Raw genomic sequence first — 26,830 nt, 5'->3', positions numbered from 1 at the left:
TTCAAGCATTTTCCAGTAATGTTTCTTAAACTGGAATAATAAATAACAAATGTAAAGTTTGCTGCAAACTAAATTTTTATTATGTTACTAAATGTTGTTCATTTTTTTTAACAACAGTAGTAACAGAGTTAAAAGTAACAGGGTTGATGGTAACAGAAATTGGCGATAAAAAAGTTGACGGTAACAGAGTTGACGGTAACAGTTGACGGTAACAGAGTTGACGGTAACAGAGTTGACGGTAACAGTTGACGGTAACAGAGTTGACGGTAACAGTTGACGATAACATAGTTGACGATAACAGAGATGACGGTAACACAGTTGACGATAACAGAGTTGACAGTAACAGAGTTGACAGTAAGAGAGTTGACAGTAAGAGAGTTGACGATAACAGAGATGACGGTAACAGAGTTGACGATTACAGAGTTGACTGTAACAAAGATGACCGTAACAGAGTTGACAGTAACAGAGTTGACAGTTACAGAGTTGACGATAACAGAGAGTTGACAGTAACACATTTGTCAGTAACAGAGTTCACAGTAACATATTTGACAGTAACAGAGTTGACGATAACAAAGTTGACGATAACAGAGTTGATGGTAACAGAGTTGACAGTAACAGAGTTGATGATAACAGACAGTTGACAGTGTAATGAAGTTTACAGCCCTTTGGCCGCCGGGAAGTAGGAGGCGGAGAACCGACGCAGGTTTAAAATATTTATTAATAACAATGACGGCAGCTTCTCACGGAGACTGCCGTCTAAACCAAAACAAACGGAAAGCAAAAGTAAAATATGTCCGGGCCTGGTCCTCTCTCAGCTTCCTCTGCCATCATTCCTCCTTTTATCGTCCAGAGCTCCTTCCGTTTGATCCGAAGCAGGTGCGCACCGCAGGTGTATCCACTTACGCGGTGGCCTCACTCCGTTCCCACGGCTCTCGGCCACGCCCCTTCGCCACAGACAGTAACAAATTTGACGGTAACAGAGTTCACATGAAACAGAGTTGACAGTAACAGGGTTGACGATACCAGACTTGACGATAACAGAGTTGACGGTGACAGAGTTGACTAACAGAGTTGACTGTGAAAGAGTTGATAATAGTTGACAGTAACAGTTGACAGTGACAGAGTTGGCAGTAATATAGTTGACGGTAACAGAGTTGACGGTAACAGTTGACGGTAACAGAGTTGACGGTAACAGTTGGCGGTAACAGAGTTGACGGTAACAGATTTGACAGTAACAGGGTTTACGAGAACAGAGTTGACAGTAAATGTTGACGGTAACAGTTGAAGGTAACAGAGTTGACGGTAACAGTTGACGGTAACAGATTTGACAGTAACAGGGTTTACGAGAACAGAGTTGACAGTGACAGAGTTGATGGTGAAAGAGTTGATAATAGTTGACTGTAACAGTTGACAGTGACAGAGTTGGCAGTAATATAGTTGACGGTAACAGAGTTGACGGTAACAGATTTGACAGAAACAGGGTTTACGATAACAGAGTTGACAGTGACAGAGTTGACTAACAGAGTTGACGGTGAAAGAGTTGATAATAGTTGACAGTAACAGTTGACGGTGACAGAGTTGGCAGTAATATAGTTGACGGTACCAGAGTTGAATGTAACAGAGATGACAACAACAGAGTTAACAGAGGTAACAGTTGGCGATAACAGGGTTGACAGTTAAATAGTTGACGGTAACAGAGTTGATTGTAACAGAGTTGACGATAACAGAGCTGAGGATAACAGTTGACAGTAACAGAGTTGACAGTGATATAATTGACCGTAATAGAGTTGACAATATCAGAGTTGACGGAAACAGAATTGATGGTAACAAGAGTTGACGATGACAAAGTTTAGGATAACAGTTGACGGTAACAGAGTAGAATGTAACACAGAGGTGACAATAACAGAGGTGAGGCTAACAGTTGACTGTAACAGAGTTGACAATAAACTAGTAGAAGTAGACTAGTAGAATAAACACTCAAACAGATAAAAATTAGACTTCATAATTTGATAATAACTGAGGCTGTTTCAAGTGGATGTACGTCACAAGAACAGAAAAAAGGACAATCTTTACTTCAGTTTCATGGAGACTTTAACACAGATTAATTGTTCATCTAAAGAATATCAATGTGTGCAAGCAAAAATAACACATTGTAGATTTCACAATAACTTTAACATGATGAGGAATAAACAACAGTTCCTGAAAGCTGCGTCTGCTGTGTTGTAGATTCAGGCTCCCTCTGTGTGACTGAGCCCTAAAGGTGTTACAGCTCAGTCACTGTTTCACCATGTTCATGAATGCAGATGTGTTAAGTAATGAAATGCATCTTAATCGAGCGCTTTCGGTCCCTTGAAGCTGCCTTGTCATGACTCTTTACCCATGATGCACTGCTCTGGAGCTCGAGGGCGCTGCGTCTGCAGGATTACAAGAGAGAGAAAAGAGAAAAGAGCAGCTGAACGCTCGTCCCAGCAGCTCCTGACACCTTAATCTACTTACACACACACACACACACACACACACACACACACACTCACACACACACACACACACACACACACACACAATCCCTCCAGTCAGAGTTTCACAGGAGCAGATTTCACTCCGTAACTGTTACGGTCAGGAGCGCCGCGCTGGGCTGATCCACACGCTAGACCAGTGACTGAGAGCAGAGTTCACCAGTCCAACACACACACACACACACACACACACACACACACACACACACACACACACACACACACACACACACAAACATCACACAACACATATACATACACACACACAACACACAACAAATTGACAAACACACCAACACACAAATACACACATACAACACAGGCACACACACAAGACACAAACAACACACACATAACAAAAGACACATACACAACACAATACAACACACATACAAGACATTACTTACAACATAGACACACACACACACAGCAGACACAACACACACACGTAACTCAGTACATACACACAACACAATACAACACACATGCAAGACATTACATGTGCACACACACACAACACAGATACACACACAAACAAACTTACAGACACACACTGACTCATACAACACAGACACACACAACACACGCACACACACACACACACACACACAGACACACAATATCTCACACACAGCACACACAGGACACACACAACACACACATAACACACTACACACTACACTTACACAACACGATACAACACATACAAGACATTACACACACACACAGACAAACTTACAGACACACACAGCACACACAAGACATACACAGCACACAACATACATACAAGACATTAAACACACACACTTACTCACAGACAGACACACAGACAACATTTTAAGACACACACACACACACTCACAACACTCACAGACACACAATCACACACAGGACACACACAACACAACACGATACAACACATACAAGACATTACACACACACAACACAGATACACACAACACACACACAGCACACACACACAACACACAATACAACACATACAAGACATTACACACACACAACACACAAACACACTCACACACAACACACACATAACACATTACACATACACAACACAATACAACACATACAAGACATTACACACACACACAGACAAACTTACAGACACACACAGCACACACAAGGCATACACAACACACAACATACATACAAGACATTAAACACACACACTTACTCACAGACAGACACACAGACAACATTTAAAGACACACACACACACATACACACACACACACACAAAAACCACTCACAGACACACATTCACTCACACAACACAGACACACACATAACACACTACACATACACAACACACATACAAGACATTACACACACACACTCACTCACAGACAACATTTAAAGACAACACACATACAACACTCAGAGACACACAATCACTTACACAACACAGACGCACACAATACACACACAACACAAATAACACACTACACATACACATAAACATACACATACACAACACAATACTTACAAGACATTACACACACACACACACACCTGCGCACACACACACAAAGTGAGTTTTTCCTTCAAAGCAGCTGAATGATCTGCAATGGTGCAAACACTCTTATGTCAGCGCTGGATTATTCTGCCTCCTCCAGTGGCATAAATGTAAAACTCTCTTCAATGTTGACTCATTATTTCTGAAAACAACACAACATCTTTGCTTCTCCATTGAAAAATCTCCAGTTATTTGGACTAGAAACCAAACAAAAACTCTGAGTAGGAAAAGCCCGTGTTGCAGTGTGTGTGTGTGTGTGTGTGTGTGTCAGCCGCTCAGGTGTGTGTGACTGATGGCCTGACGTGTGTTTGTAAAGCATTGGCTGCAAATGAACACAAATGAGTCTCTGCTGAAGGTCAGCAGACACACACACACACACACACACACACACACACACAAACACACACACACACACACACACACACACACACTCAGCTCATAAATTCACAAACACGTCTGCAAATATGAGGAGTGTGTGCTTTCATCACGGAGAGGCTTTCTGGACCATCAGAACACTTTAGACCACTTTTCACTGTCAGGAAAATGAATGTGAAGCTCTAGGAATGACAATATGATCATGCTTTGCAGCTATTTAAAGAGGTTACGTCTGGATTTGGCACACACACATTCAAAAGATTTACAATTAGAAATCATTTGAAATTACACAATATATATATATATGCTCCACTTTATTAGGGTACACCTAATAAATAGAAATATAATAAGTATATGTACCGGGTTGGACCCATTTTGCCCTCAGAACTGCTTTAATCCTTCATGGCAGAGATTCAACAAGCTACTGGAAATATTCCTCAGAGATTTTGCTCCATATTGTCATGATAGCATCACACAGTTGCTGCAGATTTGTCGGCTGCACATCCATGATGCCAATCTCCCGTTCCACCACATCCCAAAGCTGCTCTATTGGATTGAGCTCTGGTGACTGTGGAGGCCATTTGAGTGCAGTGAACTCATCGTCATGTTCAAGACACCAGTCTGAGATGATTGAGCTTTATGACATGCTGCGTTATCCTGCTGGAAGTAGCCATCAGAAGATGGAGACACTGTGCTCATAAAGGGATGGACATGGTCAGCAGCAATACTCAGGTAGGCTGTGGCGTTGATGCTCAATTGGTACAAATGGACCCAAAGAAAATCTCCCCCACACCGTTACACCACCACCACCAGCCTGAACCGCTGATACAAGGCAGGATGATCCATGCTTTCATGTTGTTGAGGCCAAATTGTGAGCCGAGCATCCGAATGTGTGAGCAGAAATGGAGACTCATCAGAGCAGCAACGTTTCTCCAATCTTCTATTGTCCAGTTTTGGTGAGTCTGTGTGAATTGTAGCCTCAGTTTCCTGTTCTTAGCTGACAGGAGCGGCACCCGGTGTGCTCTTCTGCTGCTGTAGCCCATCCGCCTCAAGGTTGGCCGTGTTGTGTGTTCAGAGATGCTCTTCTGCAGAGCTCGGTTGTAGCGAGTGCTTATTTGAGTTACTGTTGCCTTTCTATCAGCTGGAACCAGTCTGGCCATTCTCCTTTGACCTCTGGCATCAACAAGGCATTTGCGCCCACAGAACTGCCGCTCACTGGATATTTCCTTTTTGTCGGAGCATTCTCTGTAAAGCCTAGAGATGGTTGTGCGTGAAAATCCCAGTAGATCAGCAGTTTCTGAAATACTTAGAGCAGTTCAAAGTCACTTAAATCCCCTTTCTTCCCCATTATGATGCTCGCTTTGAACTGCAGCAGATCGTCTTGACCATGTCTACATGCCTAAATGCATTAAGCTGCTGCCATGTGATTGGCTGATTAGAGATTTGCATTAAAAAGCAGTTGGACAGGTGTACCTAATAAAGTGGCCGGTAAGTGTAAATAGCAGTTTTCCATAATTTGTGATTCCTGTTTGTATTTTCTTACACTTATTTCTATTTTTGAATTGCATTATGGGATCGTTATCTTTCTTCCAACAACTTTTAATCTTGAGAAGTTGTAAAAAGTGACTTTTATGAACGTTTTTATAAGTTTAAGGTGATTTATTGTCAGGGTTGATGTTGTAGATTACACTACAAAAACCTTTTTCTGTTCTTTTACAGACTCATTCCTCTAGACATTATTTCTTGTACATTATATTATTACTAAAATGTAAGTAAAAGTCACTTTGTTAAAATGTAGAGTTGAATTTTCAACATCAAAAGTGGACAAAGCAGAGATTAACATCCCATTATGCAATTCACCACCGCAAATAAACCCAAAACACACAAAATACGGAAGAAATGTTCATTAACAGATATTTTTACAGTGTACAGTCAGATAAAAACTACTGGTTTAAAGTACAATTAGTAATAAGTTTCACTTAATCCAATATAAAATTGTACTTTGACTGAAAGACACAGTCGTTTCTCTTGTTTCAGTGTATAAACGCCTCACAGGGTTAATAATAAGAGCGCCTTAGTAAACTCCATGACCTTCTGACGTGTGTAAAAAAGATCTGCTGTGTTCCCTGTGCAGGCTTGTCCACAGTTAACACAGACTTCAGCTTAAATTCCGCACCAGACGCTCATTTACCGCCTGTTTGACTTACAAGATGAAGTTTGTTTTGTTTGCAATGGGATACATAAATATTTACAGGGACTTTTAACTTGTAGTTTACACGCTTAAGTGCTTCCAGTTACGCCATCATAAAGTCTTCACATTTGAAGTCTGCATGACCCTGAAGCTCAGAATGTTTATATTTAGCGTATAGTGCCGCAGTTCCTAGAGAAACAGAATATTAAATGAGAAAACCGTGGGCGTGGCTTGTTTTTCTACTGTGAGCTGATTGGATGCTGTAAAGTAGGCGTGTCATTCAGAAAGGGTTTGAGGAGAGTTATTACATCCTAACAGACTCCTCCTCTTTACCATTTCTGTTTGATGTCAAAACTGACAGGGGTGTGGTTAAGTATGTTAGCCCCGCCCAATACCTCTACGAAAAACAAATACGAAGTGCATTTTCAGATTTCAATTAAAGATTCCTAGAGCAAACTATTGTTTTTCCTTATGACATGCACAGATGCATTGTTCAGCACAAAACTAGCAATGTGAGCTAACAACATCAACATGGTGGGTTTTGATTTCATTTGTACAGTAAGTATTTGCACAGTAATAGTTATTTTTGGGATTTTTTGCTATCGAAACTGTTACACTTAATGACATTTTGACTGTAAGGATTATCAGGGAATTATTCCAGATTGAATGTACAGTTTAAATGATTTTTATTAGTTTTTAACTATGTTTCTGTATCTTCAGGTTGATGAAATCTACCATGACGAGTCTCTGGGAACAAACATCAACATTGTGCTGGTCCGGATGATCCTGGTGGGATATCGACAGGTAAGGCATTGAGCACAGTTCATTCATTACTCCCTTTTTTTATAAGGGGTAGCCACAGCGGAATTAACCGCCAACTATTCCAGCATATGTTTTGCGCAGCGGATGCCCTTCCAGCTGCAACGCAGTACTGGGAAACACTCTCACACAATCACATTCACACACACAGACATCTTCTATTCACACTCTTATACACTACAGCCAATTTAGTTAATCCATTCCCCTATAGCGCATGTGTTTGGACTGTAGAGGAAACCCACGGCAAAACGGGGAGAACATGCAAACTCCACACAGAAACACCAACTGACCCAGCTCGGGACTCGAACCAGTGACCTTCTTGCTGTGAGGCCACAGTGCTAACCACTGAGCCACTGTGCTGCCCTTGCATTGAGCATAATAATTTATTAAAATATTTTCCCCCTCAAAAAAATGAAGTGGAAGGAACCATGAAGGAACCCCAATCTGTGCAGCCTTAAATTAATAATGGTCAATGCATAACCTAATTAACTTTCATTTGCATAAGCAAGACAGTTTTCTTAATTTAAAAACTAATCAAATTCAGTTTGACTGCTTTGTTTATCTATTGTTTGCCTACTGATGTGCATAAATAATCTTATTAAAAGAAAAAGTCCTTTTAAATTAATATTTTATTTATGGAGCTTTTTCAAACTTAATACAGAACAGCATCACAATATAAAACATGCACACTATGTAAAAATAAAAATAAATAGTAAAGAAATATAAATAAATACACAAATCAAAATATAGAGAAATAAGCAAATAAATAAAAATATAAACAAAAAATAATAAATTTGCTTAAATTGATTCATTATTAAAAATAAATAAATCAACATAAGCAAATAAAAATAAACAAAATAAATAAAGAAATAATAAAGAAACAAATAAAGTAGAAAAAAACACAATCAACATAAATAAATAAATAATAATTATAAAAAATAAATAATCAATTGATTCAAGTAAAGAAAATAATAAATAAAAATGAAAAACAAGTCAATATAAATTATATAAAAAATAAATAAAATTAATTGATGAATAAAAATAGATAAACAATAGATGAATAAATAAATTAATAAATATAAATAAATAAATAAATTAATTAATTAATTAATAACTTATTCAATAAACAAAATCGCCCACTTATCCAGCATATGTTTTAAGCAGTCCCAATCACTGGGAAACATCCTTTCACACTTATTCACACACATACACTACTGACAATTTTAGCATACCCAATTCACCAGTCCCACATGTGTTTGGACTGTGGGGGAAACCGGAGCACCCGGAGGAAACCCATGGCAATGCGGGGAGAACATGCAAACTCCACACAGAAATGACAACTGACCCAGCCAGGACTCGAACCAGCGACCTTCTTGCTGTGAGGTGACCCACTGCTACCCACTGCGCCACCTGAATAAATATTTAAAATTAATTAATTATTAAAAATAAATAAATCAGTATAAATAAATAAATAAATAAATAAATACAAATAAACAAATACAAAAAATAAATAAAATGAAACTAATAAATACGTTAAAAAAAACTAAATTAAATAAACAAATAAATAATACTGAAACAAAAATAAATAAATAAATAAATAAATAAATAAAAAACATTCAATATAAATAAACAAAATAATGAATAAAAATAGATAAACAGATCAATAAAAAATAATAAATTAATTAACATAAAATTTAAATGAATTAATAAATAAATAAAAAGGAGGATATAGTAGAAAAATACTTTTAAAGTATCAACATCGCCTGTCAAATTTCGGTGCACCTTTAAATCAATGTGTGAAATAATTTTTGGCTAAAAACTCTCCATCTGGAGCACCTCAGCAGTGGTTCAAGATCTGTGTGTGTGTGTGTGTGTGTGTGTGTGTTTGTGTCTGATGAAGCTCCAGCTGTTAAACACACTTCAGTATCAGAGAAGAGCTGAACACACTGCATTCACACACACGTTTATGGCTGGAGAGAGATCTTCACACACTTCATCAGATCCAAACGTCAGATGTGTTTATGTGTTGTGGGAAAATTGCTGTGAGAGCATTCATTAACAAGAAAAATAATGTCCTGAATAAAGGCTGCATGATGCTGAAAATATGCAACATGTGATGATGATGATGTTGATTATTGTTATTATAGGATCTGCTTTTTATAAAACATCTATAACAAGCAGAAGATAAATTTATTGAAATAGAAAACCTATTTAATGTGTATCCTCAGTATATGCATGCATGTGTGTGTGTGTGTGTGTGTAGGAACATAAACGTATCTTAAAGAAATGCTAAAATAATTAACAAAAGAAGTGAAACAATAAATTACAATAAATAAACAAATAAAAATAAAGAAACGAATAAAGTAGTGAAAATAAAAAACACAACCAACATAAATAAATAATAATTATAAAAAATATATATAATATATAATATATATAATAAATTATTACAAGTAAAGAAATGAATAAATAAAAATAAAAAACAAGTCAATATAAATAAAATAAACAAATTAATTTATAAATAAAAATCTATAAACAATAGATGAATAAATAAATAAATAAAAATAAATAAATTATTAAATGATTAAATAAATAAATAAATTATTAAATGATTATTAAATGATTCATTAAATAAATTATTAAATAAAAATATTAATTAAAAATAATTTATTAAAAAAATAATTAATTCATTTTTAATTAATAATTTTTTATTGATTTAATCATTTAAAAATGTATTTATTTATTTATTTTATCATTTAATAATTTATTAATTAATTAATTTAATTTTTCCAAATAAATAAATAAATAAACAACCAAACTAATTAACTAATTAGTTGATTAAATTATTAATTAATTAATCAAACTAACTAACTAACTAACTAACTTAATTAATTATTTCATTGAATGAATCATTCATTCATTTTCTTTTCAGCTTAGTCCCTTTATTAATCTATAAAAATTAACAAAATAAATTAACAAAAAAGAGTTGCTTGTTAATGCAAAATGTCTTGGATTAGGGCAAATGTTGAGTATGCAAATGTTGAATATGCAAGTTTCTGAGCTGAATGCATATATTCTGTAAGTGGTTGAAGCCAGCATTTCTCCAGAGCACATAAAAGTTTTGCAAGTGAATGCATTAGTTTGAATATGATGTTTCTTTCTGTCTGTCAGGGGAGCTGAATGTGAATCTTCAGTGTGGGTGAGTGAGTTTCAGCAGGTCTGAGATCAGCTGTCAATCAAACTCACTCTCTGAACCACCTGAACTAGCTGTTCTGGTCTGAGAGAGACTGTACTCTCTGTGTCTTCAGTGTATGTGCATGTGTGTAGTCTTCCGTGTGTGTGTGTGTGTGTGTGTGTGTGTGTGTGTGTGTGTGTGAGCTTGTATTTATGTGTGCATGCACTTTGTTTAATGGGTGTTACGGTGGCGCAGTGGGTAGCACGATCGCCTCACAGCAAGAAGGTCACTGGTTCAAGTCCCAGCTGGGTCAGTTGTCATTTCTGTGTGGAGTTTGCATGTTCTCCCCGTGTTGGTGTGGATTTACTCCGGGTGCTCTGGTTTCCCCTACAGTCCAAACACATGCGCTATGGGGGACTTTATTAACTAAATTGTCCATAGTGTATGAGTGTGTGTATGAGCATGTATGGGTGCTTTCCCAGTGTTGAGTTGCAGCTGGAAGGGCATCAGCTGTGTAAAATATATGCTGGATAAGTTGTTGGTTCATTCCGCAGCGACACCTGATGAATAAAGGGACTAGCTGAAAAGAAAATGAATGAATGAATTTTATTAAAACAAATAATTTTATGTTATTTTGTTCATTTAGTTATTATTTTAATCTTATTTTTTAAGATTTTATTTATTATTATAGTTATTTTTATTTTATATTATTTTATTAAGTATTTCATTGTTTTATTATTATTTTATGTCAGTGTATGTAATAATATTTTTTATTTTATTATTATTTTATTTAATATTTATTTAATTTATCTATTTTGTTGTATTATTAATTAATTATTTTAATTGTTTATTTTTATTATTTTTTATTTTTGTGTATTTATTATTATTTTTTTATTATTTTATTTTTTTATGTTTTATATTTATAATAAAAATAATATATAGAATAAAATATATTATAAAATAATAATTATAAAGTGATTTAAAAATAAATAAATAAAAATAATATTAAAAACACAAATAAAAAATCATAGAATAATAATAATAATGAAAAACACTATATATATATATATATATATATATATATATATATATATATATATATATATATATATATTGTTTTATATTTTTTTGTTATTATTCATCTTATTAAACATTTTAATTACTTAATTAATTAATTCTACAAATACAAAGCACAAAATCAAATGATAAAATGCATAGTACAAAAAGTATTACTCTGTGTGTATTTAATCCATCAGATATGTGTCAGTATTTTATTGTGTGTGTGTCTGTGTTTAGTCCATCAGTCTGATCGAGCGTGGGAACCCGTCCCGCAGTCTGGAGCAGGTGTGCCGCTGGGCGAACTCTCAGCAGAAGCAGGACCCTCAGCACGCCGAGCACCACGATCACGCTGTTTTCCTCACCAGGCAAGACTTTGGTCCTGCAGGTATGCAAGGTACAGTGTTTCTGTCGATCGCCGCTGTGCAGAGTAAGTGCTTCTACACACACCTGACCGTCCCTTTGGCATGGAGACGAAAAACTGGATATGCACTATCAATAAAACACTAATATCGAGATAATCTGAGCGTCTGCAGGATATTAACACACTCCGTTTGACACGTTGATGAAAAACTGGATATTCACTATCAATAATAGACTAATATAGAGATAATTTGAGCGTCTGCAGGATATTAACACACTCCATTAGACATGTGGACAACAGAACGACAATACACAATCAATAATACACTAATATAGAGATAATCTGAGTGTCTACAGGATATTAACACACTCCATTAGACATGTGGACAAATAAATGACAATTCACTATCAATAATACACTAATATAGAGATAATCTGAGCATCTGCGGGATATTAACACACTCCGTTTGACATGCAGACAACAAAATGACAATGCACTACCAATAATACACTAATATATAGAGATAATCTGAGCGTCTGCCGGATATTAACACACACCGTTAGACATGTAGACAACAGAGCGACAATTCACTATCAATAATACACTAATATAGAGATAATCTGAGAGTCTGCGGGATATTAACACACACCATTAGACATGTAGACAACAGAGCGACAATTCACTATCAATAATACACTAATATAGAGATAATCTGAGAGTCTGCGGGATACTAACACACACCATTGGTCATGCAGACAACAAAACGACAGTTCACTATCAATAATACACTAATATAGAGATAATCTGAGAGTCTGCAGGATATTAACACACACCGTTAGACATTTAGACAACAGAGCGACAATTCACTATCAATAATACACTAATATAGAGATAATCTGAGCGTCTGCCGGATATTAACACACACCGTTAGACATTTAGACAACAGAGCGACAATTCACTATCAATAATACACTAATATAGAGATAATCTGAGCGTCTGCCGGATATTAACACACACCGTTAGACATTTAGACAACAGAGCGACAATTCACTATCAATAATACACTAATATAGAGATAATCTGAGAGTCTGCGGGATATTAACACACACCATTAGTCATGCAGACAACAAAACGACAGTTCACTATCAATAATACACTAGTATAGAGACAATATTGAGCGTCTGCAGGATATTAACACACTCCATTTGTCATGTATTTTTTCATGTCACCTCATACTGCAGTTTCTCATCAAATCTTCTGACCAATCAAATGCTCTCTAGTGTCTGACTTGCCCCGCCTCATTCGTTTTTCATTTGATGCACTGAAGCTCTACCATAGATATATACTTTAGATGTCGCCTATCCTGTTGTTGTCTATTGGAAGGAATGCGTCAATAGAGCCGCCATTTTAGTACAGGGTAGCGCTCCTTTAAAATGAATGTGGGACCAAGCTGCAGTGGAAGACTGTGGCCATTCAGAGCCAGAGATATACACATATACACATATATCTATGATCGGGAGTTTTCCTGGAGGTCAGTATGCAGTTTTTTTTTTTAATTACGAAAACTTTTATTTTACATCACTTTTCTACATTGATGGATCAGTGACCGCACGGCCATTCCTGACAAAAAGCTTGTGTTAGTGTGTATGGAAATGTACTATTCACCCTCCCTGTTAAATTTGATCTAATCATGTCCTGAAACACAGCTCCTCTCCTGCTTTCACTGCTCATACTGACGGAGGGAGTGATTCGTTTGTGAATGAATCTCCGTTATGAACGACTCTTTCACTAACTTTAGCCGACAATAATACAAGTTTCTGGCAGCGCAGCATCTCGTTGTCATATTTCTTTTGCATTGTTTGCTGATTTTATTCAACAAAACTAGCATAAGCCTAGTGTTTAGTGTGAGTTGGAGCTGCTTTGCCTTATGGTGAATGCAGTAAATGACTGTATTATCATCAATAACGTTACTTGTTGAACACAAAAGTTCAGAACATACAAAAACATAAAAAACTAAATCTTACCTTTAAAATGTTCTGCATTTGTGCTTTGTTTTCTTTGTTTGCTCGTTACTACACCCATAGACAGCGCCAAAATCCAGCATTTTCACGTAGTAACACTGTCTTGACTAGTGCGGTTGAATGACATTTGTACTGGGAGCACTGTACCAATATGGCGGCACTATTGTTGAATGCTCAGGGTCTGTATGCGATATCTAGTGTATAAATCTATAAAGTTCAATCACTCCTATTCCAAGAGTTGTTCTATTGGTTGTTTTTTTCTAAAAGAGGAGGAGCTACTCTATGTCCCGCCCTCTCATCATGTTTCAGTTGAGATTAGGTCAAATATCAAAAAAAAAAAATCCACATTTCAGAGCGCTTCACGGTATCTTTAAACGGGTTATTGCGAGATGGGATACAGCTATGGCCAGAAGTTCCTTCATTTCCTTCAAATTAGTCCTTTTATTCATCAGGGGTCGCCACAGCGGAATGAACTGCCAACTTATCCAGCACACAGTATGTTTAACACAGCGAATGCCCTTTCAGCTGGAAGCCAGTACTGGGAAATACCCATACACTCACACATGCACACAAATACACTATGGCCTATTTAGTTTATTATTCTCCTGTACCGCATGTGTTTGGACTGTGGGGGAAGCCAGAGCACCCGGAAGAAACCATGCCAAGATGGGGAGAACATGCAAACTCCACACAGAAATGCCAACTGGCCAGGCAAGGACTTGAACCAGCGATCTTCCTGCTGTGAGATGACAGTGCCAACCACCGTGTTGCCCAGTTTTTTTATTTTATTACCGTCTACCTACCCCAAACCAAACCATCACAGTAATGTAAAACAGTAATTATAACAAAAAGTATTTATTAACTTACCCATTAAATGTAATTTTTTGGTATTAAATTGTATTTTATTGACCTCAATTACTGTTGTACAGTGTCGCAAAAATGATGCGAGTATCCGCAGCTGTATCCCTTCTAGACTACTTTTTAAATGGTGTCAACAAACACACTGGAATATCAGCGAATATTAGTCTCACAGAGACGAGAGATATATCCTCATAAAGCTTGACATCTTTACTTTCAAACAAGCCTACTACGCTTGAAAACAAATGTTCACCATTTCTGTAATCTGTATGAAACCAACGTGAGGTACAACTTCGTCCCGCCTGACCTCAATGAATTCCCGCCTCCGCCATTCAAACGTAAATCACGTGACGGTAATCACTCGAAACTTGTAAACACACAGGTCGCTGTCGTTTTTGGGAGATGATTTGCCGTCAGGATTATACTTTAATAATAATGGAAATTACTTCAGAAGATTGTGGACACGGCGGTCTTCATAAGATGTGTAACACGTAAGTTATTCATTCTTATTGTACTTACATAGTTTGACTGATCGTCTGATCGCGTCCATCAGAAAACGCTATTAAGTCGTTGTTGTTAACAAGACAGTTGTTGATAAATTTCACTGGAGCTTCCAAATATGACATTTAATCATAAGCTTGGCTAACAGTTATGGATAATTTGATGTTTCTTCTTTCAATGAGGCTGTTAGCGTTTCAAAGATGGCCGCCGAGTAAAACGACTCGGGTCTCTTTAATTGTTGTCAGTGTTTCTGACGTTTACGCTTTGCCTTGTGATGGATGTGTGTTTAGTTTGAGGTGCTGGTGTGATTTTTCTGGAGACTCTCAGTAAAACCTGCTGGCTGTTTGTGTCTGGTCTGCTGTTGCTAAGCTACGCTGTGTGTTTGGGTCATAACAGTTCATATAGTGCTTCAGAATCCACTGCAAACACACACACACACTCACATACACACACTCACACAAAGTCTGCATGTCATGAGATCAAAATGTTTGGTTGTTTATTTTTGCACATTGTTAGTCTTGATCTGTGCAAGTCAATCCACTGAAAATTGGATCAGCGGTGCTTCTCTGATGACTCTGATTAGGTAAAATATGCTTAGCCACGCCCCTCAAACCACAAGTTTGCTGAAACAAAAGATGAAGGGTGGGGCATAAAACAAAGCCCCGCCCCTTCTCAATATTCACTTGTCAATACTGAAATAAAAGTTCACAGAAACTCATCAAGTTTGTTATTCCGTTTATATTCACCATGTTATATAATACTAAGTATTTATTAAAATACTTATTTATTTTATTTATTTATTTGATAAATGCCACATAAATGGTTCACACTAATATTTTCTGCTCATCTTTAAGGTTTGTCAGTGGCCAATACGTGACAGAACCCAGCATGATCCAGTGTGTGTCGTCTTCACGAGGCAGTGCATAGCATTAATGTGATCTAATACTCTGTGATTACAGCATTACTTCACAACACACAGCTTTTCCAGAGCTTCATTCTGATCTGAACACAAATAATCGCTGCGCTTCCTTCTCATGCGAACCTTAATACGGCTTCATGATGTTCTCAGTGTGTAAACATACACAGTAATCCTCCACGGCTGATGGAAATATCACTACTACACTTTATAAGATGCTTTTGATTTACGTAGAGTTTATGTCTTGTTTCAGGTCCAAATATCTAATGCATTCAGTGATATATTTAAAACAAAATCTTCTTGTACAGGCTCTTATTTTTATGTGCTTTCTTATAAAGGATTATTATTTCAGATATCTATAAGAATGGTTGTTGTGTTTTTTATAGTTTATGCATCACATTTGTTTATGTGTTAAAATAGCAAGCACAATAATATTTAAAGTACATACACATACTGTGTGATTTCGCCATGAAATAGCCATGAGTTGCTGATGTGGCAATAAATATATAAACAAACAAAACACATAAGAAGTGAAAGGTTTTTATTTTTTACATTTTGTAATGTTGAATTAAAGTTTCACTACTACTAAAAAACAATAATTGGATATTTATGTCAAATTAAAGTAACACAAAGACTTTTCTTATATATTTTGAAAATTAAGTGAGTTTTTCCTAAAAACAAGGCAAGTAAAATAATCTTATTTTCTTGTTTTTGCCTGCACTGGTAGGTGATTTTGCTTGTTTTAAGGAAAACCCCACTTAATAGGGTATATGCCGAAGCATGCTAATGGGACTTTTAATTTGCCAGTAACCTGTGTTAAGCGCTTCCGGCGAACTGTATGTAATGGAAAAACTGGCGTGTTTAAGGTCTGTTTTCTTTCAAAATCAGCGATCTCCATTAGCTGAGTGATATCCAATATAAAGTGGGTCTCAGATTGTACAAGAAGCACTACATTAAATTACATTTTCCCCCGCCGTGTCTTTGTAATATGAGCATTTATTTTACCTCAGTATATTCAATGGAGCTTCTGCTCTAACCTGCCGATTCTGACGGTCTTGTTTTACGCCTGAGCAACTAAATGAATGCCAGAGTTTATTTAACTGAATGTATTTTAACTACAATACAACATCGATGCTGTAAAAAGAACCGTATAAAATGGAAAAAATTCACAAAAACAGGTCACCGGAAGTTTATCAGGATGGGAAAAACACTAGCTCGGCATATACCCCATTTTGACTTACTATGAATTATATTATATCTTGATTATTTTAATTAGTATTTCTGAAAACAAGGAGTATATTTTTACTTGCCTATAAATTGTTTCTTGATTTAAGAATATATTTTTGTTATTTGCACTATAAACAAAACTATATAAGAGCAATTCCAGCGTTATGGATGTGACATTTGCAGTAAAAACTCAAAACATAAATTCGCATAGAAAGTAAACGATAACATTATATTAAAACTTTGGTTTATATTTATGTTAATTAGAACAACTGACCACAGAGTTGAGACCAGAAAAATATCAATCTGTAAACATGTTTTAGATTTTAAAATAAGCATGCGTTATGGATGTGACAAAAAAGTCTGCGAGTTTACAGCATATAACATACTTTGCAAAAATTCTGTGAATTAAGCTGCGCAACCCAAAAGAAACAATGATAATCAAAAGGAGAAGAGTTAGCTTACTATAAAACAAAAATTATTGGTGTTATTTTATGTAATATTTTCACATTCATGAGGAAAAAGTGTCGTTATGGATGTGACCTCTTTCTGTTATGGATGTGACAGATGTGAATATGCCTCTTGTGTGACTTTGGTAAATCAAATATAATAGTTTGAAAACACTAACAGATGCATTTTTGAGTATTTATAAAGTACTGTATTATACTTGCTTATGCAAAAACCCCAGAAACGGTTGCTGTATTTTGGTGAAAACGTAATATTTTTCATGGCAAGGTTGACATTTGCCTGGAATTGCTCATATATAGCAAAGCAGTTTTTGCAGAGTGGTATTATTAAACATGATTGATGGACTTATTAATTAATGTAACGTCAGCACTAATAAAAATGTCTGTTTATGTCAAATTGATGTAAAATTCTTAAATCAATAAGCATTTTGTAGACAAGTAAAAAGAATATTGTTTTGTTTCAGAAATAATGAATCAAAATTAAGTGAGTTTTTCTTAAAAGCAAGCCAAGTAATCTGCCAATGGGGTAGGCAAAATAATCTTTAATCAACCTGAAAACAACTGCATTTTACTTGCTTCACTGGCAGATTATTTCACTTGTTTTTAGATAAAACTCACATATTATTGACCTCTTTTTTTTTCTAAAAACAAAACAATATTAAATTCGTCTTGATTTAATAATGTGTAGATATTTGCATTATAAACAAGACAGAAACTCTCTCCTCTCTCTCTCTCTCTCTCTCTCTCTCTCTCTCTCTCTCTCTCTCTCTCTCTCTCTCTCTCTCTCTCTCTCTCTATATATATATATATATATATATATATATATATATATATATATATATATATATATATATATATATATATATATATATATATATATATATATATATATATATATATATAGATATATATATATATATAGCAAAGTAGTTTTTGCAGAGAGGTATTATAGAACATGATTGATGAAGTTATTGATTACCAATGATTTATTCAGGAATTAAAGCAGCGGCGCTTTATTGGCTTCAGCGTCTGCAATTTCTGCTTTTCTCTGCATGCCAAAGACTGTCCGGTGACTGAAGAGCATGAGCAGTTTATTAAAGAGGCTTCAGCTTTGCACATCTCTGATCGAGTGTCATCTGTATGTGTGTGTTAGGGCTGCACAATATTGGCAAAATCTAACATTGCAATATTTTGTTATTATATATATTATATATATACACCGGTCAAAAGTTTGGGGTCAGTAAGATTTTTAAATGTTTTAAAATAAGCTTGTCTTGCGCACCAAGGCTGCATTTATTTAATCAAAAATACAGTATAAATAGTAAAATTGTGAAATATTATTGCACTATAAAAATAACTGCTTAAAAGTAGATTATAATTTAATTCAATAATTTTAATTCAATTTGTTTAGCTTCATAACTCTAGTTTTTAGAGTCACATGATCCTTCAGAAATCACTTTAATACTAATTATTATGGTCATTATTATTATTATTATTATGTTAATAAAAGTAATAATGACTAGAGTAATCATTTAATTTGATACTACTTACATTAAGTAATAAATAAATATTTAATAAACAAGTATTTAACAGTTTAACTTTTTTTTTTACATTTAATAAATTATTCTTGATGTACAGAATAATTTCATTTAAATTGTTAAATAAAATTAATATTAAAAATAAAATAAAAGACTGACCCCAAACCTCTGACTGGTAGTGTGTACACTCTCAGAAATAAAGGTACAGGAGCTGTCACTGGGGTGGTACCTTTTCAAAAGATACATATTTGTTCTCAAAGAGTCCACAGTGGTTCCTCAAAGGTGCATATTAGTGCCCAAATGTACCTAAAAAGTACCTTTGAGGTACCATTATGGACCCTTTAGGTATAAATATGTACCTTTTAAAATAGGTACTGCCCCAGTGACAGCTCCTGTACCTCTATTTCTGAACGTGCATATATAGTGATATGAATACAATTTCACCAGATGTCTTGAATAACTACATTAGGAAATTTGATATATATATATATATATAAATATAATAAACAAATAGATAAATGCAATAAAGAAAGTACATACTAACAGTATTCAGGTAGAGTAATTAAATAATGAAAATAAAAACGATTACATTCAATTAATTGTTATTAAAATAACTAATGGTACAAATTATTATGGCTGAATGATTTTAAAATCCTTATACACACAGACATATGCATAGCCCTCAGAAACACATGGAAATGATAAATTATAACACAACATATATTATATAATTATAACTCAACATTGCATATCCTGCGATGTGACTATTGCGAATGATCACATTGCGATATCAATGCTGAAACGCTATATTGTGCAGCCATAGTTTCTCTGTGTGTGTGTGTGTGTGTGTGTGTGTGTGTGTGTTGTGCTTTTTTGTGTGTGCTGTGTTTGTGTTTAATGTGGCTAATCAGCTTGCAGATGCGCATTTACTTCTAAAGGCCACAGAAATAATTTTTCAAAGAAATTATTATCTTTTTCGATTGGCTACAGAACAAACCACTGTTTAACGAGGTTAATTAGGCAAGTTAGGGTAATTAGGCAATTCATTGGATAACAGTGGATTGTTCTATTGACAACAGAAAAAACAGATTCTTAAGGGGGTCAATAATATTGACTTTAAGATTGTTAAAAAAAAAATAAAACTACATTTATTTCAAACATATTACAATAGGAAATAAAGAAAAAATATTATAGTAAATACTGCGAATATTTCCTGCCTGTAGTTTTTGGCTTTTTGACTGAAGAATTGATTTATGTTTTGTATGTCAGAAGTGCTGATAAAAGGGTCGATCACACTGAATAAGTCTTTTGCAATGAGGGACACCTTGTTTTTCTAATAACCGCGAGCGTGTTACATGCTGCTTATATGCCCTGCGTTTTTTGCCATAAAAAGCGTGCTACATCAGTTGCATGTTTTTTTCATTATCCAATCAAATGAAAGCACAGGCGGGGTTTCCACTGCTCTGACAATTAATTATTTATTAGTTAATCATTTATTTATTTTATTGGTATTATTACTGCAATAACAACAAAAGTTACAGTAAAACAGAATAGAATATTGTCTGTACAAACCATACAGAGATATTTACATTTATGGGTGTAAACCTTTCCAATAATTAACATAAAGTTTATAAAAACTTGTATTATTTTTTTTTATTTAAGTGTAAAACCTAATGAGAACCTTGATCAACCTATGCACACAATCAAGCCTTCATGAACTGATTATTCAACAACAGGTGATGATTGCAGAGAAATATAGTCTTTTAATAAACTTTGATATGTATGAGATGGAGATGGCATAAAAAGTAAACATTTGCGAGAGAGAAGTTATAAACCCAACAAATGTGGCGTTGGTGCAGAGTCAAGTTAGGCAATATTTCTAACCAGCGTGCAGCACTTTTGCACTGCTTTTGTGTTGTTAACAGGACTACGAAGACTTTTAAAGATAGAGGATAGTGGTCGCAGTTTTGAGTATAGCTTCGCAAATTCTGAATATCACAGGATTATTAAAAAGCAATAGAGATGATGGGCAAGCCTAGTCATATAAACACTGTAGTGCACTTCTTTTCTTCTTGAAAACAAAAAAGGCACACTGTAAAAAATATCCGTAAATAAGCAGTTTTCCATATTTTGTGATTGATTGTTTTTATTTTTATTTTTTTTATTTCTGCTTTGAAATTGCATTATGGGGTCTTGATCTTTCGTCCAACAACTTTTAACCTTAAAAAGTGACTTTTCTGGACATTTGTTATAGTTTAAAGTTATACATTAGCCCCTTTCACACAGTGATACCGGTAAATATATGGAAAATTTCCCGAACGACTTTATCGGTAAATTCAAAAAAGTGCTGTTCACACAGGCGAGGACGTTACGGGATTTTTCTGGAAAAGAGCATTCACACATCCATTCCAAAATACTGGTAAATTCTGACATCATTAACCAGAAATGAGCTCTAAACGGCTGCGCTTGTGTTTGTAAACATTTGACTAAATCACAAACTCTGTGGATGATCAGTATTGTGAACAACTTCAATGAAAACATGTAGAGAAACACTTTCGCATGTCGAGATGTTCATGATATGTGTGTGTGCTGGCGCTCACGGGCTGTTTCACGGGCACACGCAAAGCTTGAAGGTAAACAAACAACGGCTTATCATAAGCATCTTATCGATAATTAATTACAGTTACGGTTGGCATTAAGATGAACATATAAACGTGATCTGCCTAACATCCAGCAGCTAAATGTGTCTGGGAAAATATTCAAAGGCTTTTATTCTCATAAACCACGCGGACGTGAATGCGTCTGACTGTTCTGATTGGCTAAAGCAGACGTCTCACGTCAGCACGTTCTAGACGTGATCGCACTCTTTCCGGCAATCTTCCTTCTGCATTCACACAGCACAGCATTCCGGCAAATTACCGCTAATGTTACAACTTCTCTTTCCGGAAAATAGCCAGAACAAATTTATCAGTATTTTCAAAAAGGGCCTGTTCACACATACACACCTTTCCGGAAAATTGCCGGTAATTTTCTGGAAAGGTGTGTATGTGTGAAAGGGGCTAATGTCTGGGTTGGTGTTGTATATTACGCTGTTATTTTACAGTCTTATTTCTTTATATGTTATTTCTTATGCATTATATTATTTCAACTGACTAAAATGTCAATAAAAGTCACTTTGTTAAACTGTAGAGTTGAATTTTCAACATCAAAAGTGGACAGCAGAGATCAACATCCCATAATGCAGTTCACCACCAAAATGATCACAAAACACACTTAATAGGGAAACTGTTGATTACCAGATGTTTCACAGTGCGGCACAGTGTGTTCGGTGTGATCGGCCCCTCACAGTGCAGTAATTGTGTCCTGATGTTATTTTATGCTCTGATGTGACTCTCAGACTGTCCTAATGAAACTCACCTGTTCCTGCTCTTCTTGAATGTCCCGCATTCCTGTTCAGCATGGTTTCTCTTTGATCTCTGTTGCCTAGGTTATGCCCCGGTGACGGGCATGTGCCACCCGCTGCGCAGCTGCACCCTCAACCACGAGGACGGATTCTCCTCTGCATTCGTGGTGGCGCACGAAACCGGACACGTGTACGTTTCACAGAGTATTTCTATGGGGATTATAGTATTTAGTGATGCACAAAAAGTTTGACAGCCGCAAAATAATGGCTGGAATTTTTTGTTTTGGGTTTTTGTTGGCTTTGTTTTGCTTTATTTTTTGTTTTGTTTTGCTTTGCTTTGCATTTTTGTTTTGTTTTGCTTTGTTTTGCTTTGCTTTGCTTTGCTTTTTTGTTTTGTTTTGCTTTGCTTTGCTTTGTTTTATTTTTTTGTTTTGCTTTATTTTTGTTTTGCTTTGTTTTGTTTTATTGGTAACACTTTAAAATAAGGGTCCATTAAATAATGTATTTACTAACGTTTTGCTTTATTTTTTTTTTGTTTTGTTTTGCTTTTTTTGCTCTGCTTTGCTTAGTTTATTTTTGTTTTGCTTATTTTGCTTTGCTTTATTTTGTTGGTAACGCTTTAAAATAATGGTCCATTTATTAATGTATTTAATACTTTTTGCTTTTTATTTGTTTTGTTTTGCTTAGCTTTGTTTTATTTTTTGTTTCCCTTTGCTTTATTTTTTGTTTTGCTTTGCTTTGTTTTAATTTTTTTTTGCTTTGCTTTGTTTATTTTTTGTTTTGCTTATTTTTGCTTAGCTTTTATTTTGTTTTATTGGTAACACTTTGAAATAATGGTCCATTAATTAACGTATTTACTAACTTTTTTGCTTAGTTTTTTGTTTTTCTTTGCTTTGTTTTGTTTTGTTTCATCAGTAATACTTTAAAATAATGCTCCATTAGTTAATGTTAGTTAATGTGTTTACTAACAAAAAAACAATTAGTTATACATTATTCATATATATATATATATATATATATATATATATATATATATATATATATATATATATATATATATATATATATATATATATATATATATATAATAAAATAAATAATAATTAAATAATGCATTTAATAATGCATTAGTTATGATTAATAAATATTAAAACTACTTATGATTTAAAAAAATTACAAGAGCAATCATAATTAATATTAATAAATACATTAACTAATGGACCATTATTCTAAAGTATTACCGTTTTATTGTTTTTTTTGCCTCATTTTTTGTCTTGTGCTTTTGTTTTTGGTTTTGTTTGGTTTTTCACTCGCTCATTTTTTTCTTTTCTTTTTCTTTTTTAAAGATTTTTAAATAGTTTAATGTGAATAAATTTTATTGGATTCCATTTCTGATTATATTATACAATAAAAAATATATGAATCCAATAAATGTAAAAAATTGGTTTTGGTCTGCAAATTTCTATTTGGTTAATCATATTTATTGTTAATAATGTAGATGATGCTGAAACTATGTACTGTGCAGCCCTAGTTTAATTGTAAGTTGAGAATCTCATTGTGAAAAAGCTGTTTTTATATATACCTCACAATGGGAAAGAGCTAGTGAAGTGCAGCACATTGGCTTGCGTTTCCAGTGTTTTTGTGGAATAATCTCGTGTTGTAATTAGCTGGAATGCACTGACAGTTTGTGAACTGGAGGAATGTCAATTTGTGTTGGCTATAATTGAGTGATAATTGTCAATTGTCACCTGCATAAATGAGTTTGCATGCTGTTTATGCAGAACAGCGATAAAGCTCTGCCAGGAAAAAGCGAGGCATTGTTTAGTGTGGCAGCAGGAGAATGATGAAGCATATTAAGCATCTGTTGTGCGTCTAATGTGCATGCAAACAGGCTGAAATACTGCTCAGCGTGTCCAATGCATTATAAGTCAGATAAGTTGCATGCATATCATAATTATAAGTGATGTGCGTGAACTTTTCCTCTAGGATGTGGAAAGAGCATGAGGTTAGGGCTGCTCGATTGCGCCCCCTGTTGAACAGAATACTGCCATCATTAAAACTGCCTTAAAAAGTTGGAAAAAGGCATCTGCATGTAAAAATCTGTAAGGGCTGAACTCATTAATGCCGAACACTGTAGATGTTATGTGTTATTGTACAGAGCTGTGATTGTATTGTGTTGCTGTTTCAGGCTGGGAATGGAGCATGATGGGCAGGGGAACCGCTGTTCAGATGAGACCAGTATGGGCAGCATTATGGCTCCCCTGGTCCAGGCTGCGTTTCACCGATATCACTGGTCCCGTTGCAGCAAGCAGGAGCTCAACCGATATATACAGTACGACACCTGCCTTTATTATAGCATGCATATTCATAATTAGCGACAACATCACTTATATTACACTCACCGCCATGTTTGTGTCTGAAATAATCACAACTATTGTGGCTGAGAGAGCTGTAACTTAAGTCCACATTTCTTTCAGCTCGTATGACTGTCTTCTGGATGACCCATTCGAGCTGAAATGGCCCAAACTCACCGAACTCCCTGGCATTAATTACTCCATGGACGAGCAGTGCCGCTTTGACTTCGGTGTGGGATATAAGATGTGCACGGCTGTAAGTGCTCTAATTAGTTAATCTTCTGACTGTAAACTCCGGATCAAAGCCTTTATAATGAGACTCGTTTATTGTGCAGCTGAAATGCCATCATATGCATGGGTCATGAGCAGAATATACAGACTTTTTTTGTTTGTTTGCTATTTCTGCACAGAATTTGTACAAATATATTTTTTAATTCATGCAGAAGGATTTTAAATGTGGTAACTAAAACACTGATTTGATTTGTGTCATGTCATTTGAGTATCTCTTTGCATAATAATAAAATTAAAAACTTGACACATGAAATAAAAACTTGTAACAATTTAATTTATGCAAATCCAATTAGAACCACTTGTTTGTAAACAAAGCAAGTCTCTGATATAATATATCCACTAAAACACAGACAATTAAAAGTTTATAAAATGTTTTATGTTAATCATAAAAGCATATGCATGTTATTCAATAATATTGCTGAAATTAATTTAAAAAAATGAAATTAAATCTTATATTATATTATATTATATTATATTACATTACATTACATTATATTATATTATATTATATTATATTATATTATATTAAATTATATTATATTATATTATATTATATCATATTAAATTATATTATATTATATTAAATTATATTATATTATATTAAATTATATTATATTAAATTATATTATATTATATTATATTATATTATATTAAATTATATTATATTAAATTATATTATATTATATTATATTATATTATATTAAATTATATTTTATTATATTATATTATATAAAATTATATTATATTTTATTATATTATATTATATTATATTATATTATATTATATTATATTATATTATATTATATTATATTAAATTTAATTATATTATATTATATTATATTATATTATATTTCCCAAGTGATGTTTAACAGAGCAAGGAAATTTTCACAGTATTTTTCCTATAATATTTTCTCTTCTTGAGAAAGTCTTTTTTTTTTTTTTTTTAAACATATTTATTTATAAAAAATTTAAAACATATTTATGGGCATTATTATTAGCCACCTCAGGATTTTTTCCCAATTGTCAACACAACAAATCACTGTTATGCAAAAACTTGCCTAATTAACATAACTTTAAATTATAATCTTCAAATGAGCAATTTCATGCAAATGTCAACTTTGCCACGAAAAAAAAGAAGTTTTCAACAAAATATCGAAGCTGTTCATGCGTGTTTGGTATAAGCAAGTGTTTTACAGTACTTTAGAAATACTCAAAAATGTCTCC

At 34.4% G+C, this 26,830-nt stretch overlaps 1 protein-coding gene across 3 annotated transcripts in view; it reads left to right on the top strand.

Annotated features, from left to right (window-relative positions):
- The window catches only part of adamts14 (ADAM metallopeptidase with thrombospondin type 1 motif, 14), a 103,415-nt gene that overhangs the window by 52,097 nt on the left and 24,488 nt on the right, over nt 1-26,830 (top strand). Inside the window, exons 5-9 of one of the 3 annotated variants that reach the window (XM_087277043.1) lie at nt 7,340-7,423; nt 11,910-12,057; nt 23,046-23,151; nt 25,150-25,293; nt 25,439-25,571. In XM_087277043.1, the coding sequence (XP_087133169.1) occupies nt 7,340-7,423; nt 11,910-12,057; nt 23,046-23,151; nt 25,150-25,293; nt 25,439-25,571 (615 nt within the window). Of the gene's footprint in view, nt 1-7,339; nt 7,424-11,909; nt 12,067-15,271; nt 15,404-23,045; nt 23,152-25,149; nt 25,294-25,438; nt 25,572-26,830 lie in introns of those variants that run through there. The other 2 variants (XM_087277042.1, XM_087277044.1) reach the window with 2 other exon arrangements.

The sequence above is a fragment of the Danio rerio genome, chromosome 12 (assembly GCF_052040795.2).
Source record: "Danio rerio strain M-AB ecotype USA chromosome 12, GRCz13ab, whole genome shotgun sequence".
NCBI classification, from domain to species: domain Eukaryota; kingdom Metazoa; phylum Chordata; class Actinopteri; order Cypriniformes; family Danionidae; genus Danio; species Danio rerio.
The sequence above is the reverse complement of the archived record's forward strand: the minus strand, read 5'-3'. Positions and strand labels throughout refer to the sequence as shown.